Genomic DNA, 19,855 nt, shown 5'->3' with positions numbered 1-19,855 from the left:
CATTAATTTAGCAAACTGTGCACTGATTGTCCAATTTCCAAAGTCTATTTTCTACATGATGACTTTCTTAAATAATGTTTGATGTTGATTTATACAAAGGCTGAGGCTAAGTTTGAAGTTGAGCAAAATCTGCACATAATTAATTAGCATACTGTGCTCTGATAAGTTGATGGTTTCTGCACAATAACTTCAATCAAATATGACAGGATTCTGACAATATTTGGTCAATAGCTACGTTTTAATTTGTCGGATAGCGAAATCTGCCGGTTATTAATAAACCATAGAAACCTTTTATGGTTTTAATGGTGTAAGATGAATCCATCCTTGGTAAAAACAAGAGGCCCATGGGCCTTAACGGTCACCTGAGTCCTACAATATTTATTTTCGTTGTTGAAATATGTACCAATTTGAGTAAAAAATAGTATAATGTTAAATTAACTTTGTCAGGACCATGAGCTGATCATTCCTAGACCAATTTTAAGTGAGATCGGCCTATTAGAACTTAGTAGCAAAATAGCGGCCATGGCAGCCAAATTGTATTTCTGATTGACCCGAAAAATAACAACACTTTGTCAGGACCATGAGGCGATCATTCCTACCAACTTTCAGTTCAATCGGCCCAGCAGAACTTGACTTTAAGTTTGAAATGTAAAATGTTAACGGACGACGACGGACGACAACGGACGAAAACGGATAGCAATAGGTCACTTGAGCTAAAGCTCAGGTGACCTAAAAAACAATTTCTATTTTCAGTTTTAAATATGTATGAAGGGAGGCAATTCAATTTATCTTAAGGTCATAAAGGATATATATATAGATTCATTAACAGCTTGAGTTGGGTCAAGTACAGTATGTTTTGTCCTTTTACCACATTCCAGAAATAGTTCTCAACTTCAATGAGTAATTATTTACATTAAATACAACAAGAGGGGCTGCGGTGGCCAAGTGGTTAAGGTGTCTGACATTCTGCTACCACTAGCCCTTCACCACTGGGTCGTGGGTTCGGGACCTACGTGGGGCAGTCACCAGGTACTAACTGTAGGTTGGTAGTTTTTCTCCGGGAACTCGAGAGCTTTCCTCCACCACCGAAACCTGGCACGTCCTTAAATGACCATAGCTGTTAATAGCCCATAGAACAAACAAACAATAAAATAAAGACAATAATGCATCAGAAGGATCTGAAGTTTGTCATGGGACGGGCGTAGATTGTTCTGCAGCAGAACAATCAAACTTGATTGCATTCAAAGAAAACAACAAAGATTTAATTACTTTTCAATTTAGTTTATTACCATCACTTTCCTGAGCCAGTGTCCATTACCCATAAACAATATTATAACAGTGACACAGAATATACATGACCATTATATACTGTTACCTATGAAAAGGAAATCACATAACATCGCCCATATACAGCAAACGAACAGGGAGGTTATTAGACATGGTCAATACATACTTTCTTGTTCTATTTAAATAACGGCATAACATCAGAATTTTCAACATAACAAAAATCATTAATTTTAGATATTTGAAATATGAAATTTTTCACAAATAAAAATGCAACATGACTATACATAATACATTTGAGGAAACTGATATCAGACATGAACATAGATATAATACATTGGACACCGATTTTCATTCGAACAGGCTACAATCCCCCTCTGGGAAGTGCAGTTGGTTGTGCAATGCACAGACATTTAAAATGGAAACCTGTGTAAGAGACGTTGGGCAGATACACAGTTGCATAATAATACCCTGCTTACAATGGTCCGTATATGTTTGTGCTATAGGTTGATAATATACACCTTACAATAGTTCAGGTTTAATAGAAATATCTTATATTTCCATGATAACAGAAACTAATACACATAGCACACATGTAGGTTTTTTATGAAATGGTTGTTTAGCATTGATTGTGATCTCCATAGCACTCTTTGTACCGATAATTTTATTAACAAACATAAATTGGGCAAGGAAATGCATTACAAGCGTTTCCCTCAGAAAAACAACATACAATTTATTTTTTTAAGCTGTAAGTAAAGGTCGGATAAAAGATTTACCCTACCTCAGAAAAACAACATACAATTTATTTTTTTAAGCTGTAAGTAAAGGTTGTATTAAAGATTTAACCTAACTACCCAAGAAGTAAAACCCCTACCTCGACCAACACATTAGGTCCAAATCAAAGAGCTCTGTTTTCAAAACACATATCTGCTCCACCCCTCGGAATATGTGTGTCAAGAGGGGAACAACTGAATTTCATAGACGCCAACATGTGTTAAAAACGCTCTGGACCACAAGACTGACTATACTATACCATTTTATAATTCTGACAATTCACAGAGCACTTTGATTTGATTGTATAAAAGACTAATTCATATGAAAAACAAATTGATACAAATAATTCTCGCGTAACTATTGTGTGTTTTACATCTGTTGCACTGCTGCAAAATCATTTGCCAAATCATTGCACTAAATATATTATCATTATCAACTGAAATTTTAATCAATGGATGGAACCGACTACCGACTCGAAGCAACACTCCTGTAGATACCTCGAGGGAAGAAGCCATGAAAGAGGACAAAAACAAGTTGATTTTTGAAGAGGACAAAGATTTGTAAGCCAAAGTATTCTTGTATGCAATTTACAAATATATTTTTTCATTTCCTGTTTTTCTTGACTTTTTAAAATATATTTTTAGTTTTAGTTTTGAATTTCAACATTTTCAATATATGTATTATATGGAACTCTGAGTTTTGCTAACACGAGTACCATACAAAATTGTCTTGAAGCTGATCAGTTTGAATAACGATGCAATGTTGACAGCTTGACATGCAAATGCAGCTTTTGAACTCGCTAACAGTGATAGGAAAATACACAGGAAAAAAGTCCTTCCTTTATTTGCATTGAACTGTATATCACAAAACTGCTGCCGTAAATAGCATTAAAAAACTAAGGTAATACTGGACATCCGTAATATAGAAAAATAATTACGTTACAAAACTTCTGTGCAATAGCGAAAATGCATAACTAAATTGTACATGTATCTTTAATATAAATGCTATAATTAGCAAAAATATAAAATGAGTCATTTATCTTAATTATTTGTAAGCTCATCCTAAACAGAGCACTTAATTTGTTAAAGGCACTAGAAAAAGTAATTTCTTAAATTAATAAAGGAACATATACATTTTAATTGATGACAACATATTCACTACCAAGAATATTATGCAAAGTAGATATAAAGTATACTTAAGGGCCAAGAACTAATCAACTATGCAATCATGGTACTTTTATAAAATATTTTGCATTTTATCATATTTCATCATTATGATGGGGTTTAGATGTTTTATTTTATCACCCAACTTTCGGTGCTAAGCAGTTATAACACCATAAAAATTTACATATGACTTCATGCAATATCAACAACAGTGATGTCAGAATTGGAACAATAACCATGACGTCATACTACTGTCACGTCGCATTGACGACAATTGACATGACATTAAGATGAGGAAATTGAAGATGCGACAGTGATCAGTGAAGACATGGTTTTCCCGTGCATTATGGGTAATGTGATAAAAAGCAATTGTTTTCATTTGGTGTCAGATGTTTGTAAAATGAAAACATCATGATTTGTTACACACAGACATTTTAACTTCTGAACCATGACTCTGGACCATCAGTATCCGTCATCTTGAAAGCCTCTACAGTTGAACAATTAGCATAACAAAATTTACAAGAATTTACAAAGTATATACAACAAAATTCTTTCATGATATTAAAAAAGTAAAGTTCTTTATCCAGTTATAGTAGAGTAAAATAAATTGGTCATCAGAAAGATCATGTAAGGCAACTCTTAATCAAACTTACATGTGCTACAATAAACATTGATTCTAACCGAATGATAGAAATTGAACATTGATTCTAACTGAATGATAGAAATTGAACATTGCAATGAGTTGAAATAGAACAATAATATATAGAACAATACATACATACATCAATATTAAGCATCTGATTATACTTGTATGTAACTATATGGCACATACATGCGTAGATCAATTTACACTATATCAGTTTGTATGAAATGTAAACCTATTGGTGTCTTTGTTTCTACATTCAGGACCTTTGTTCATACAGCTTTTGTGAATTCGAAACCTTCCAAAAATCCGGTGAGTGTCTTTGTTCATAGAGCTTGTACCGAGATAAAACCTTCCAGACATCTAGTCTGCGTCTTTCTTCAGTGAAATTGATTCATTTAACACAAACTGCCCGTGTTTACAAAGGCAATGTACTATAGATGTCTGTAGATTTCATGAAAATGTAGGTGTTCTGAAAATGAGAAAAACCGAGTCATGGTCTTATCAAAGAAATGATCAGCAGGAATGATTAAAGAGTAGAAAAGTCTCAGCATGTACAGAGTAGATGTACACGAAACTTTGAGAATTAAACAGCCACTGCAACATGTGTTAACGGCCGCTTAGAGGATGGAACAGCCCCATTAGCATTGGTTAAGGATAGTTGTACAACTACATACTGGTGCCTAAAGGATGCTTAAAAGGTACCGCAATATTGTTGTAATATGTACAGTGAAACTTAAATGATGGAACAGCCACAATAGCATTATTGTAAGGGCTGTTTTGAGTATGAAACAGTCACAGCATCATTGTTGAAGAAGCACAGGTGTGTTTAGAGGATGGAACAGCCACAGCAGCATTGTTGCGGGTAGTCGGGAGCGTGCACCTTGTGTTCAAACCCGTACACAAAGTAATCCGAGTCTTTGTCCTTCCACTTGTAAATACACTGGGTCACTGGCACAATTCTAACTCGGTGTCTCTGTGGAGGAAATAAAGTTTAAGTGTGTATAGGTATTGATGGTTTACATTACTGGTGACTGGTACATAAAAGGTTATACACTACAACACTTCTCTTTCAAGAAAAGTGACAGGTCATATCAGTTATAAATGAAATGCATTTAATGAAGCAAATGATCTGTTTCCACAAAATCAGCCTCAGTTCATCCTCTGCAGACATTTACCAGAAATGATGATTATTCCTTTCGTTTTTGGTCGTAATGTTTAAAAAAAAAAATGAATCAAAATCAGCTGTTGTGATGTTATTGAATTAGAGAATGTAGAGATGGAGTACCAGATATGTTTGATTCGTCTTAACCGCATTGGTTAAGCATTATGCCATATAGTTGACGTATTATGGATTATTTCATTAAAACAATGAAGTGTACCTGTTGTAGGATCCTTTCGGTTGGGTGCTGCTGTTGTTGTATCAGATTCCTGGATGCGTCGTTGACCTCGGCATCAGGGAAGTGCTGGATGGGCCAGACCTGTGGATGTAGTAAACATATATGATATCCAATACTTTTACCTCTTCAATTATTTCTATTTGGAATACTGGAAAGTTATAAGCCACAGTTTATCTCTTGCCCTTTTCTCCCTCTGTAATCAGTGCGAATTTATCACCCGTGAAAATGAGTACACACCATACCATACATAGTGATAACATGTGAAGGTTAATTCTTTAATCAATTATTTAAAAGTAAATACATGTATTCACAAAAATTCAGAAAAGGAGAAAATTGTTACTGTAGACTGAAATATTGTCCAGTACATTTCTTGTTATGTCTCATTACAACAAATGAAATGCCATTATCACAACTGATGATCAATGATGTTTCTTTTCTTTGTCTCTCACTGCCTCAGAGAATCATTGTAATGTTGAGGTATTGGTGGTTACTAAGTCTACATAGTGACATACCCGTGGGCTAGTTTCCTCGAAGGCTGTTTGTCCCGACACTGCTCTAATAAGATGATCTGGTAGAGGAGTCCTCTCCACAATATGGTCCACAACATGGTTGGTCCTGGGGATGGAATCAGTCCAGTTTTTATATACAACTCACTGTGATATGTCTGTTAGAACCTTGTTAATTTGTACTCCTACAGTAGTATAACCGTGTCAATTCTAACCCAGTTACAGATGAACTTCATTATAAATTGTCTTCATTATTGGGAAATTTCGTTATTTTGCAATTTTCTCCAGAAACCAAACTGTCTGGATGGATTTTAACTTAACCACAACAGTTGTAAGGAAAACGGAGGCCTAATAGGATCTCATAACCTTTAAATTTGTACTCCAATAGTTGTGACGTTGGGAGTCACCGAATGTTGTACTTGATAGTGCTTCAGATTTTTTTAATTTATATACCCCTTGTCCAGCTAATAGAAACAAATACATGTATAAACTGTATTTTCAAACAACTATTATGATTTTTTTTAAAATTATATTTATTATAGTTTTTAGTCCGGATGGAAGCATATGGGCTACATTAGCCCTTAGTATTATGTGTTTACCAATTATACCAGAATATCCTACAAAAGTCAAGACATTTTGGCCTTTAAAAAGGAAACGAGACATTTGATTTCTATATTAGTATTAACCATAATATGAGAATCCTGAAAATGGTTGGCTGCACATTCTATCCCAAAAATAATTTGTTAAATGTTGTAATATTAAAGGATGACTGAAGAAAACTTAAATGATATGTTCATTCTTACCACATGATGGTGAGTTTGATGTAGCACTTCAGTTGCCTGTAGCCCTGACAGGAAGTACAGGTCACGGAACCGCAGCCACAACAGGTATCACATCTGTAAAAATTAATACGCAACTATACATACCACACATGTCAACTGAACCGTAGCCATAAAACGCATCACATCTGTGAAAATTGATACATACCACACATGTTTTAAATAAAACTAACACAATGTATTAATTCTATGTTACCACACAATCAAGTAATGGAATCTTAACAACGTCGCCTTAAACTAGATAGAATTATTACAAGCTTTTAGCTTCTTTTCCAATCGCACTGGAATAACATGTATGTTATTACCACGTGTCAAATACAATTCTGTTTGAACTTAACAAGACAATGTCTTTCATAGCAAATTAGTGTCTTTTTTGACAAATTTCTATAAATAGTAACGGTGACCTTGAATACATCTTTCAAATACAACATAACTTGACCTTTGATTCTAATGTCTATACATCTCTACAATACAACATACTATCAAAATGCTGGACCATAAGGATTTCACAGGATATTTTTAAGCATTTCTTTTGGTTCAAACATAAGAATATCATCACTCATGCTTTCCATGACGATTGTAATGAAAGAGATTTTGCTGACCTGCGTCTGCCGTTGCCATGACACCAAGTGCACCTCTCTCGATGGTGTTCTCCATTTCTGTGTACTGACCGATGTCCACTTCCATGACACCAGGTACATCTCACCTGAACAGGTAAAAAGTATATCTTATTGGTGTTTCATAATGATACAGGAGCATCACTGTACTTTCTGAACCAAGTAGTTACAAAATTGTCATCACATTCTTTGTGTAAGTTTGAGTATTGTTATCGTGTCCATGGTTACAGAAAAAACAATTCTGTCTATATAAATTGAAATTCAAATAGTTAGATGTTTTCAGGAAACCAGATACGTACCCTACCCCTTCCTAAGCAGCGGTGACAGCGGATATATCCGGACGAGAAGCAGGTGTGACAGGGCTGTAATATAACAGTTTTAAGTCGTTAAATATTTGAATTTTTTTATTAGTAGCTTTCATTGTAAGAGGACTGTTATCAATCAGTTTGAACAGAAAAAAGTCAATAATTATTTGATTTTTCTTACTAAAAGCTATTCAAATAGCTTTGATTTCTGTTTGCCTTCAAAAATGGAAAAATAACATAAACTTAAAATCTTCAAAAAAACAAACATTTTTGTTGGAAAAAAATTGAAATATATTTAACATGTAAATATTTTCATTCATACATGCCATCTATGTATTTAATATTAAGAGTATTCTAAATTTTCAGAAGTTATATACATATATGAGAATGATCCTATAATTAGTCAACATCAACATTTCAAACTTATTTTGTAATGTTCTTATTTCTAAAGCTGCGGTCCACCTTGTTTTTGGTGACACCTTCTGAAGCTCTATACAGAACTGACCTTGACAGACGCTGTGTGAGGCACTTCCACCTCAACCTTCTGGTTCTGAAACAGGGCACTGGCCTGGGCAGGCATGTCCCAGGGACCTGGGGCCACCCCATTCATAGGACCATCAATCACCTGGCCTGTATACAGAATAACACCATTATTGTGACAATAGCATGATAGATATAGACAAGATATGCATTGTCTTTTGTCTCTATTGTTTATAGTTCAAATTTTACTCAGTCAAATGTGAAGCATAAATTCTAAAGACTACCATTTTATAAATGATTTCTGTGAACAAAATGGTCAGGTGGACACATGCAGTGTTTACTTTTACGACATTCTCTATCTGTGGTGAGGGCTTTAACAATGCGAAGTATAACAAGGTACTCTTTAACTCAGGTTTGCTTATCACTTAACAGGTTACAAAGGGCACACCTGTCAAGGATGTATTACTCACCTGTATATGGTTCGTATGCCCACGCTGTTTGTCTACCTTCTCCGAATGTTTCCAATGTATACTGTCAATTAAAACCATTAACTCCTGTGATAGGCAATCGGTTTAAAACCATTATCCATAATCGGTTTGTAATCAGATGTAGTAAACTGATCGATGATCGTTTGCATAATCGGTTTATACTTTTATGGGACTGAATACCCAAATTATTGAGACCACTACTATTGCATCAATAGACAGAGATGTTCACTATACATTAAGTTTCATTCTTTTATAATTAATGGTTAATTTTTATTATAATCGATCATCAGCCCATCACTAAATTTACTCAGTATAAATTGTAGACACATCGATATCAATATGAATCTATCACCAGATGATTCTATCACTAAATTAACTCAGTATAAATTGTAGACACATCGATATCAATATGAATCTATCACCAGATGATTCTATCACTAAATTAACTCAGTATAAATTGTAGACACATCGATATCAATATGAATCTATCACCAGATGATTCTATCACTAAATTAACTCAGTATAAATTGTAGACACATCGATATCAATATGAATCTATCACCAGATGATTCTATCACTAAATTAACTCAGTATAAATTGTAGACACATCGATATCAATATGAATCTATCACCAGATGATTCTATCACTAAATTAACTCAGTATAAATTGTAGACACATCGATATCAATATGAATCTATCACCAGATGATTCTATCACTAAATTAACTCAGTATAAATTGTAGACACATCGATATCAATATGAATCTATCACCAGATGATTCTATCACTAAATTAACTCAGTATAAATTGTAGACACATCGATATCAATATGAATCTATCACCAGATGATTCTATCACTAAATTAACTCAGTATAAATTGTAGACACATCGATATCAATATGAATCTATCACCAGATGATTCTATCAAACCAAACTACAGAGCAGAATAATAAACTGGGTCAACATGTTTACCGGAGGATCTGTTACTTCTCTGTCAAATATACTGAAAAAAGCTGTTTTTGTGTGCTTGATTTTTATTCCAAATAGGTGAGAAAAACATCAGACCAGTTTCCTATTAAAAAGTTTAATAACGCTATTTTTTTCAATGCATTCTGCTATCTTGAATGCTCAATGAAAACCCTCCCTATATTCAACAAGAGACAAGATTGCAAGCAATTCTTAGTGCTCCCAAATTTAGAACAAAAATTCTGTATAAAAAAATGTACAACAAGCAAATGGCCCTAAATCTGTATAAAGTATGGCACAATATTTGATTTTAGTATGTTTCAAGTTTTTAATTTCCGAATGAAATATAGCATATAGGTTAAATGTATATATAATACACAAAAAATGTTTCAATTTTCAAGATAGCGTAGGACAATTCCATATAAGCATTTATCACACAAAATGAATCATACTTCTGCAATATTACTGCACGAGGGTTTTCCTTTTAGCGGTAGCAACCGTAAATATTCACCCAATCCATGTAATGTTTTAATATTTTTACTTGACAATAATTCAATTAATTAAAAGATAGATCCAGGAATAATTTAAATAGGTAATGACTTACATGAAATGCACTTGTTGACTTAAGATCCAAATATTTTAAATTTTCTGCAGCTCCTTTTCCATAGCAGCAGTTTTCAGCCACATGTTTAAGAAGGGCTTCCCTTGCGTCTTGCTCTGTGATGGTAGGAACGCTGTAGACAAGAACACAATTCATTATAACAAGCCATTTGCACTGATATGTCTCGCCTGTGCCCCACTTTGACCATCAATGCACATATCAGAGAAACTAACTTAAACGCAAAAGCTTACTGTTGATGGAGATGATGACAAAGTCAATGGACCAGCATTTGATGCATGTACTACCTAAGATGCATCAATGTTCCAAGTTTGGTTGGTCTAGCATTTATACTAAGTACTTATACTTAAACGCAAAATTTTTATGTTGGTGCCGACAAAAATGGACAGATAGTCAAGCCCAACTTGATGAAAAGTCTCTTAACAGATTCATATTTATTCTACATAAAGGCCCCACTCACCCATCCTAGGGGGGTCAATCCCCTCCCCCAATCTAAAGAAAATTGAATCCTTCAGCAACAAGGATGCCATATACAGTAATTTCTTTATAGAAGAGTTCCACTAAAGCTCACAGATACTCCTTTCAAAGAGAATTAAATTTCAATAAAAAACTTACTTTGAGATATTTTGTCGCTCTGGAGGTGGCCCCTTCATTGCATCATCATACGAGGGAGGAGGTAGCACAGCTGTTAAAACAAAAGTCAACACTATAACAAGGCAAACAAAATTGTAACCATATTTATTTCAAAACAGCCACAAGGTACACTGGTACCATTCATTAATGTGTGAATGTAACATTTAATGATTAAGTTGTAGCAGGGTTAAATTAAATATCTAAGCACTGCAGCGAAGATAGCTTGTTTTGTGTATTTTCACTTTAAAAAGATTTTTTATTTTTTATATTGTATATTATTTATCGTGAAAGTAAATAAATTCTCTGACAAATTCATTCAAACATTTCTCTTGAAACTCTCTTAACTTTCATTGTTCCTTATAATAAACCAAATGATAGTGCTACTGGGATCATGCATAGTATATTGTTCAAAACAAAATCCATGTTTACTAAAGTAAATGTTGTCAAATTCCGCTCACCTGAATTAAATCCCACATTACCATAGCCGCTAATTTCGTCCATTTTCTCTAGGGGTGGGGCTGTGGCTTGCTGAGGGGCAGCGTTAGGGTTGTCGTCTATATCATCCCCAGGCATCTCGCCCTGGTACTGGGGCGCTCCTCCTCCTTGGGGCGGAGCTCCTGGAGCTGAAGACACAACACGAATCATTATAAAACTAAACGTTAAAATTCTTACTACATCTCATATGCACCTATATTTCTCAATCATGTAAGATAAAAGTACCATTGTTATGCCGCTCCGCCATCAACAGGATGCAACTGGTAATTTATCGTTCGATGGATATGATTTCTTTAAACTAGTATTTGATATCATTTTGCAATTTATAACAGATTAATCAGAAATACAACTGTTATCAAGAAACTATTTCATACCTTTGCTGATGAAGAAGGTATTTACCATTAGGTAATATTGCAGTAATTGTTGATGCCAATTCGATTTGCATGGAGTTACGGTAGATAAAACACTATAATGTGAATTAAGACCTTTGCATTTCCATTTTTAAATTTAAACAGAAAGGACCATGAAGCTCTAAAGAGGGTCGCCAAAACATGGTGATTAAATATGCACATGTTCATACGACAGTAAAATGTTTGTTAAATTTGTGACATCTATACTTAAGAATAAATAAACTGAACAGGCTTATATCAATAGAGTTTTGTTTATATCTTACCCCCTGCTGGTGGCGCCCCACCTCCTTGGTATGCCCCTGCTGGTGGCGCCCCTCCCCCTTGGTATGCCCCTGCTGGTGGCGCCCCTCCCCCTTGGTATGCCCCTGCTGGTGGCGCTCCTCCCCCTTGGTATGCCCCAGCTGGAGGGGTACCCTGGTACCCTCCTTGGGGTGGGCCAGGCTGTGGATATCCCTGGGTAGGCTGACCTCCTGGGTATCCTGGTGCTGCACCTGCAGGGTAGGCTCCTTGTGGAGGTGCTCCCCCCTGATATGCACCCTGGGGTGGTTGAGGTTGTCCCCCTTGATATGCCCCTTGAGGGGCAGGATATCCTCCTCCAGGATATTGTGCAGCCCCACCAGGTGGGGGCCCTCCAGGGTACCCTCCAGAGTAGTTGGGTTGGGAACTGAAAATTAAAATAATCATATTGATAATTTATGTATGGTATGCAATATCAATGCTAATTCAAACAAAGCCTTATATAGGATACTGAAAAAACTGACCAACTTATCATCCTTGACAGTGATTTTTCCATTTCTTTACACCAGGGTCCTGTGCCTCTTGACTTTAGGAAAAATATCACACAGAGAAAATAACGTAATGTTTCAAAGATTTTAGAAAATACAGCAGAAGATCCCTGAGGGATGTGGCCTTTATAGGGTCGCAAATTCACCATTCATATGATAGGTGAACATTAACAAGTGGTCAATATTTTTAACTGAACCTATAACAAGTAGAAAGTATATTCCAGTAGATATTTTTCATTCTATTTTTGATTGATCCTTTTCCTGACAAACAATTCTGACTTGAGCAAGGCTATGTAATTTGTCAAGACGGCAAGAAATATTGGCAGTCCATTTAGGCATCTGTTATTTCTGAAAGCCAAATTTTAACCCTGCAGACTCCTGTGAAACACAGATACTGTGAAACCTGTCTGATCAGACACTGTGAAACACAACATATTGGGACATCAGAATACACAGGTCTCATTTCATAGTTTTTAATAACAAGAGGCCCATGGGCCTTAATGGTCACGTGATTTATGTAAAAACTGATGATATCGATGTTGCCAAATGAAAAAGAAATCATTTTGTAACAAAGGTAACTTGAACTACATGTAATGCAAAAGTAGTGTGAAAGATCTAGGTAGTATATGTACTATGTACAAATAGTGGTTCTGTCAGTAAGCTAAATTTTGGTAAAGCACCTTAAATACCCTTCCATCTATGGAGAGTATTTGATTCTTCCATATCTGGATCTTGAGAAGAAGAGTTTTGAAATTGTAGTCAAAATGACCCTTTTTGGCCTTTTTGGCCCCTGTGGGCTGGGGACCGTATTACTCACAATTAAACTATAATAAAGTTTACCCCCATTCCAGGAGGAATTGTGAGACCCCAGGGTCATCAAATTCACAATTTTCGTAAAGCACCTTAAGACCCTTCCAGCTATGAAGAGTATTAGATTCTACCATATCTGGGTCTTGAGAAGAAGATTTTTGAAATTTCAGCCAATTCAACCCTTTTTGGCCCCACCCATCAGCCCCTGGGGGTCAGTCAGGGCTGATTTGTGCATATCATGAAACTGCTATCCAATGCTGATAATTCTAATCAAGTTTGAATTAATTCCAATGGAAATTAAACAAATGTTGGTCCAAAATGTGATTTCCCTATATAAACTATAGTAAAGTTTACCCCCTCTCCAGGGGGAAACCACAATTTTGGTAAAGCACCTTCAGACCCTTCCATCTATGAAGAGTATTTGAATCTACCATATCTGGATCTTGAGAAGAGGTTTTGAAATTTCAGTCAATTGACTCTTTTTGGCCCCGCTCCTTAGGCCCCTGTGGGCTGGGGACCATTTAATTCACATTTTTGGTTGACCTTTGGCCATGGAAGTTTTCTGCAAAATTTCATTGAAATTGGTTACAGGGTTTTGCAGAAGAAGTCGAAAAATGTAAATTGTTTACGGACAGACGCCAGACTTTGTCTCAGGTGACCTAAAAATGGACATATAAATTTTACCTTAGATTTGATAAGACAGAATATCGGAATACAAGCAGGAGATGTCAAACGTATATCCCTGACCAGCCCTTAAAGAGCAAATGTAAGAAACCAGAACTGAATTAATATTTATACTAATTGCTCTGTATCTCGTTGACAAATAACCAATGACAGCTAGCACAGGCCGGATTTCCTGCAAAGATGGCCCCTCTAGATCTTACAATGGTTACTTACATATTAATTGTATGTAGTGACAAAGCACTTGTACATCACATGAACAAAATACTAGTGTTGTGTGTCTGACACCATAGGAAAGTATCACTTATATTAGATATCAAATCCTGTTAAGTGGTATATATTGTCTGCAGGTGTATAACATAGAGTTATTTTAACTCATTCACCCCTGAAATATCATAATGAACTATTCCAACCTTTGAAATGAAGGAGTTCAAATGTGTCTTCAGGGGTTAATGAGTTAATTTTATTCTCCTGTGTTTTACCAATTTTACCAGCTATGTGTAGCTGACCTAAAATATTCATGTCATCTGGATACTGAATTTATTTTCCTCAAGTTATTTTGATTTATTTTCTCTTGAGCAGGACACTTACACTAGCCTGTCTAGTGAATGACTTGTACATTTCAGCAAAGACTAGTGAATCAACTATAATGTTACTCTGGTCCGTTTGGGCTATCATTTGATAGATAGATTACAAAATAATGGTATTCCTTTTGGAGAAGTGCCTTAAATACAGATCTCTTTTGCATCATAATTTTCTCACACTTCGCCATGTCTTTCTGGCACTAGTTATTTTATGTCCCCTACAGTCAGTTACTGTTCATGTTTCCTGTTTGAAACGCTTCCTGAAGGAAATCTTGGGCTATTAACATTGACAAAGGACTAGTACATAATCCATTCAACTAGCCCTGTGGAATACCTTGCAAAAAAGTTAGTGTCTAATCCTGAGCAGTAATTGTCATTTAAAGGATGACTTTAATTTATTACACATACGTAAACTAAGTAGTCAAAAGCCAAGGATCTTTCTTTATCTTGTTTATCTGAACATCTTTATCAACAAAATCCAGTTGATACTGTACTGTACTGTATAAATGTTCACAATATCAGTCTCTCCAGAGGTCAGTGGTTATAGCCCCCTGGGCCCCAGACCCTAGACAAGCATTACAATTAATTGACCTTTGACCCATTTGTGACTTTTGACTTAGAAGTATGAACCTGAGATTGCACATATATCATACAAGTAGAAAATGAACAAGTAATACACACTAAAGAGGCCCATTTTAGTCATCTTAGATATGCTACCAGTCTGTATATAATAGCTACCAGCCCAATAGTTTAAAACCCACCTGGTAAATGGTATCATTGAACTTTCTGTGTAGAAAATATTGAAAATGTAAATACCATAAATACTAGTATAATTTATAGTGGTTTCATTTAACTCAAATTTCATAGATAAACCTACAACACATTGTAGTATTAGTTTTTGCTTTCAATAATATTTTAAAATAATTTAATAAATTTGTAATAGAAAGAATACTAGCTTAAAGAAATCGCCAAAGTTATAAGATAAGACCTGACAATTTGGTCTATTTCCCTGTGATTGTTTGAAAATTATTATTTGATCTCACCTACGAACAACTACAAAGATGTAACATCCGACCCGACTTGAATCATCTGTTTTAAATGATTTTTGTTAACCAAGTCGGCAAAGCTTGTAATAATACCGAAAACAAACCAAAAACATTGCTGCAAAGGAAGGAGAGTTATATTACACACAAGTGACGTGGATCGGTTGTGATAAACTATCTGTGAAGTTTCCTATAAAAAATGAATACCTAATGCGAAGTTATGATCCAAACAAGATTAGCTGATGGTCAATTAGACATACTAATAGTTTGCGGTGTTTTTGTTACCTAAATTTTACAACTTATATTCCTTTGTGAAAACATAGCATTATTTGTATTGAAATTGGGAATGCATTCCTCAGTTTTGAATCATTTTGGTAAAATAAGGCATTTTGTAGCTTCCAATGGGAAAACAGTCTGCATTCTGCAGTAAAACTGAGGAGAAAAAACATCACTGGTTTGACAGACGGATTGCAGGCCATGGTGCAATCCTACCCTGTTTACGATATTTATACCAGGGCCATACATGGTTACAACAGAAACGTTAAAGTCTTATGTTACGGGTGTCTGAATAATTCATTGGTGTATCTGACTTGCAGATTCAATTTCAGTCCCCATTTTGATACAAAAACAGGGTTAACCGAATCATCACTGATAAATATATTACTTTCGAAACTGTGTCCCCCCCCCCCCCACCACCCTGCCTATTTTGTTGCTTTTTAATTCACATGTACCATCATAATGTTCTAGAGAGTTGATAGATGTATTATAACTATAAAACACACATAAATGGAACTTTTGGTATTACTGTAAAACTATGATATTACGGAAGTGTATAAGAGGCTATCGGATAAAGGCTTTTCATGTACAGGGCAAAGGTCAAAAGAATAACTAAATTGTAACTTTACGTACTTAGGAAAGGTAAAATAAAAACCAAGACAGAAAAAGTCAATTATTGGTCTGCAGTCTGCTCCGGTAATGAAAACCCTTTTAAAATGGCACTATAGTATAAGATGGCTGACAATGCATTAATTACATCATTAGCGGTACATAAAAGATCCCATTTGATAAACATGTTGATGTGACCTATTTGAAGAATGAAGGTTATGTACTACACCTCGACTGCTGAAACTAGCTGTTAACCAGCTACAATGTATATAAACAAACCTTCCCTCCTCTGCTGTTGGGTAGTGTAACTTCTGCTTATCAGAATTAAACATCTCTGAGCCTGACAAAAGCCACAAATGATCCTAGGTTTCAATGAGCTCCACTCATCAAGTGTTTTGGACTTCCCATGTTGTGCAATACCGTATACAGTATACAATTATAATATTGAATGTAGGTCTACACAGAAAAGCATGGGCGCAGCCGCCTTCAGAGCCACGCTCTGCTACACACTGAAGTTATTTATAGCATTACTCTTCTTACTGCATACTTCCCACCTCTCACAATGGAAAAGTGTGGGCAATAAATCACTTGCTACCACAGTCCACTGCACACATAATCCCCTTTCAAGGCCAATCATGATTACATGACCATGAAAGGGGGTGTGCCTAGTGGACTGTGGCCACAAATGCTGAAAAAAAGGGGAGATAATCAAGCAGTGAGTAACGATGAAGTCAATACAGTAACTTAGTTGACACATTTCAAATAAGGGGAAAAAATGAAAGTTAAAAATGGTAATTTCATGATTGAAAAACACAAACAGATTTCCTTATCACGTGAGAGGATAAGCATTTCCCGGAAAAGTTTATAATCTTAAGGAGCTGTTCCTTTATACAAAATTGCACATTCAAATATACCATTCATTGAAAGAACTGGAATTCCTTAGGGATTGATAAACCCTTACATTGTATATATGAAAATGGTTTCAATATCCTGTACCTTTGCCACATCTTGAAAATTAAACTGAAAATGTAGTCAGAAATTCAACATTGTTTCCCGTATTTTGAACAGACACTCCTTACCTTCCCTGACACTGGACCTGGATAGTAATCCAAAAACACTTGTATCCATTATGAAGGATACACTCAGACTGGGCTATTGAGAATCTTACCTGGTTATGATTAGTACTCACTCACATAGGTACATGTAAATTATCTGCAGTGTAGGGTAGGTAAAAAGATTGTCCAGGTGAACATTTTTTACTCAACTTTTCTGTTTTGTTCGAGTTGGGAAGCATGCAGTAAGCCAGTTATTGCATGATTTCTCGTCACTCGGGACTTATTACACCCTCGCTTCGCTCGGGTGTAATAAATCCCTTGTTACTCGAAAACCATGCAATAACCTTTACAAGCTAGTGTTTCCCTCCTTATACATCTGTACATTGTATGTAAACATTATTAATCAACTCATGATTTATATAACATGAATATTTAAGATGTTACATTCCCCCAATCCCAAGAACTAAGATGAAGATTTCCTGGAAACCCCACAGGTGTAGGTAAAAATACTGACATTGTTTTCCTTGTAAAATGTACATGTATAGAGTGCAAAGTGTTTTTTTACAAAAGAGTTATTTGTCCATTTAAATCAGAGACTTAAAATAGGTCCTTCTGCCTGTTACATTTTTTTCAGAATTTTAGCTAAATGAAAGTAATTTTAAGCAATAAAAAAGTCAGAACATTATATATATAAGGTCTGGACATATATCTTCATAAATTATATAACTTGTACTAAATTATTAAACATTTATTGATTTTCTTGTGTGTTGGAATTAATATGTTCACTGAAATTCTAGATTCTAAAAGCAATCAGTCTGTTTTAGGTCATATTTCTAGCTAATCCTGAATAGAATCATTTATCTAGATAGTATCAGACTATATGCAATTTATACATCCTGTGTTAAATTATTAAAAATATATTAATTTCCTGTGCTTTGAAAATAATATGTTTACTAAAATTCTAGAGACATCAGTCCATTTGATTTATTCCTTTCCTATTCTAGATCTGGTAATATACAGTTTTCAGTCCATTTGACAACAGTACATCCATGATCAGGTAACCATGAAGTAAAGTGCACTGCACTGTAGCACAGAGACGTATATATACTATACAAACTATTATTATGTCTCTGTGTAGCACTAGCTGGCCTGATACGTGTGTACTTTTGATACACATAGCGTTAAGCTCATTATCACAATGTATTAACATTTATGAATATAATTAGCTTACCCAGAACTGAGTGGTTGTTTTTCAGACATTCTTTATGTTGCTGCTGCTGGTTTTACTGTTACACCTAACATATACACCTTGGTCAGTATATATATCACATGGGGAAGGAAAATACGCTGACACGGAAATAGTTTTGTTTTAAAGTTCACTGTCATATGATCAACACACCCACATATATATATACCGAAGTAGGGTAGGCCTAAGATCGATTGCACAATCTCTTACCCATAGCCGTTCGATTAACCTCGTACTTTATCAAGACATTCCATTTAAATTGTCCATGTCCCAACAGAGGCACAAGGAAGTGCTTTTTGGTAGCATTTAAAAGCATAATTACATATCACCAATATACTAACTATATATATCTTAACATGATACATCTAGCATATCAGTTGGTCATTTGCCTAACCAGAAATTGTCGCTGTCACCTCTGGCTCTGGTTACCAGACTAGACCTGTCCAAAAGGTTGATGCTGCAGTCAAATTTTATTTCATCGCGGACTTATATTAAATTAGGTGGTTAATCATGTGTCCGTAGCACAAGTGCAAAAGTTCACAAGAAAACATGTGCTACATTTGAATGATTAAAGCTAAAATACATGCATAATAAAACTCACCCTTGCATAGCGCCTGTCCCGTGTTGAATGTGAAGGTCGATTGGCATTGATAACAATGAGGAGGAGCCAGATGCTACATACGGGTAGCTGATCAGAGAGTGAGTGACCGATGACCTACTTGCCGTTGTCTGTGAGTGACAATCATTAAATAGGTTTCGACATTCCTGACCTATCTTACTTTTAAATGCCTATCTCCAGATACGTCTCAGGATAAAATACTTTCCCTTGATAAATCACATAAACAAGCGTGCCATACGTCATTGCAGCTCACAGAGACGTTTACACTCAGAGACGTTAGTACTGTCAGCTTGAGTTTTATAATTCAAGAAATATGCTGTGGCATTATAAAACATTGGTGCAAAATTATATGACCAGATGTGCATTAGAAAGTATTGTATACTATTCATGACCCGACACCAATAGTATTTTTGTATAATTATTTCCTACTAGATATATAGTTACTATTCTTTTTGTCTACAGTACGGACTAACTTAGATAACATCTAATTCCGTGATACGATACGTATACACGAGGCTTGACCGA

The 19,855-nt window shown here is 35.3% G+C and overlaps 1 protein-coding gene across 3 annotated transcripts; it reads right to left on the bottom strand.

Annotated features, from left to right (window-relative positions):
• Window positions 1–1,265: 1,265 nt before the first annotated feature.
• Window positions 1,266–19,533, bottom strand: LOC110460964 (protein SSUH2 homolog). 3 transcript variants are annotated; one of them, XM_021514208.1, is made up of 13 exons: window positions 19,313–19,533; window positions 11,886–12,286; window positions 11,176–11,340; window positions 10,700–10,769; window positions 10,070–10,199; window positions 8,482–8,542; window positions 8,037–8,161; window positions 7,526–7,588; window positions 7,212–7,315; window positions 6,574–6,666; window positions 5,777–5,879; window positions 5,247–5,345; window positions 1,266–4,840 (listed from the first exon to the last, which is right to left on the bottom strand). In XM_021514208.1, exons 1-13 carry the CDS (start codon window positions 19,357–19,359, stop codon window positions 4,694–4,696), a joined length of 1,608 nt encoding a protein of 535 aa, XP_021369883.1. In that variant the 5' UTR covers window positions 19,360–19,533; the 3' UTR covers window positions 1,266–4,693. The 3 variants fall into 3 exon arrangements, with proteins under 3 accessions (XP_021369883.1, XP_021369884.1, XP_021369882.1); XM_021514209.1 differs by lacking the exon at window positions 19,313–19,533 and adding an exon at window positions 18,697–18,891; XM_021514207.1 differs by lacking the exon at window positions 19,313–19,533 and adding an exon at window positions 16,690–16,918.
• Window positions 19,534–19,855: the final 322 nt, after the last annotated feature.

This window comes from Mizuhopecten yessoensis, unplaced genomic scaffold, assembly GCF_002113885.1.
Source record: "Mizuhopecten yessoensis strain PY_sf001 unplaced genomic scaffold, ASM211388v2 scaffold10529, whole genome shotgun sequence".
In the NCBI taxonomy this organism is placed as follows: Eukaryota; Metazoa; Mollusca; class Bivalvia; order Pectinida; family Pectinidae; genus Mizuhopecten; species Mizuhopecten yessoensis.
This window is presented reverse-complemented; position numbering and strand designations above follow the sequence as displayed.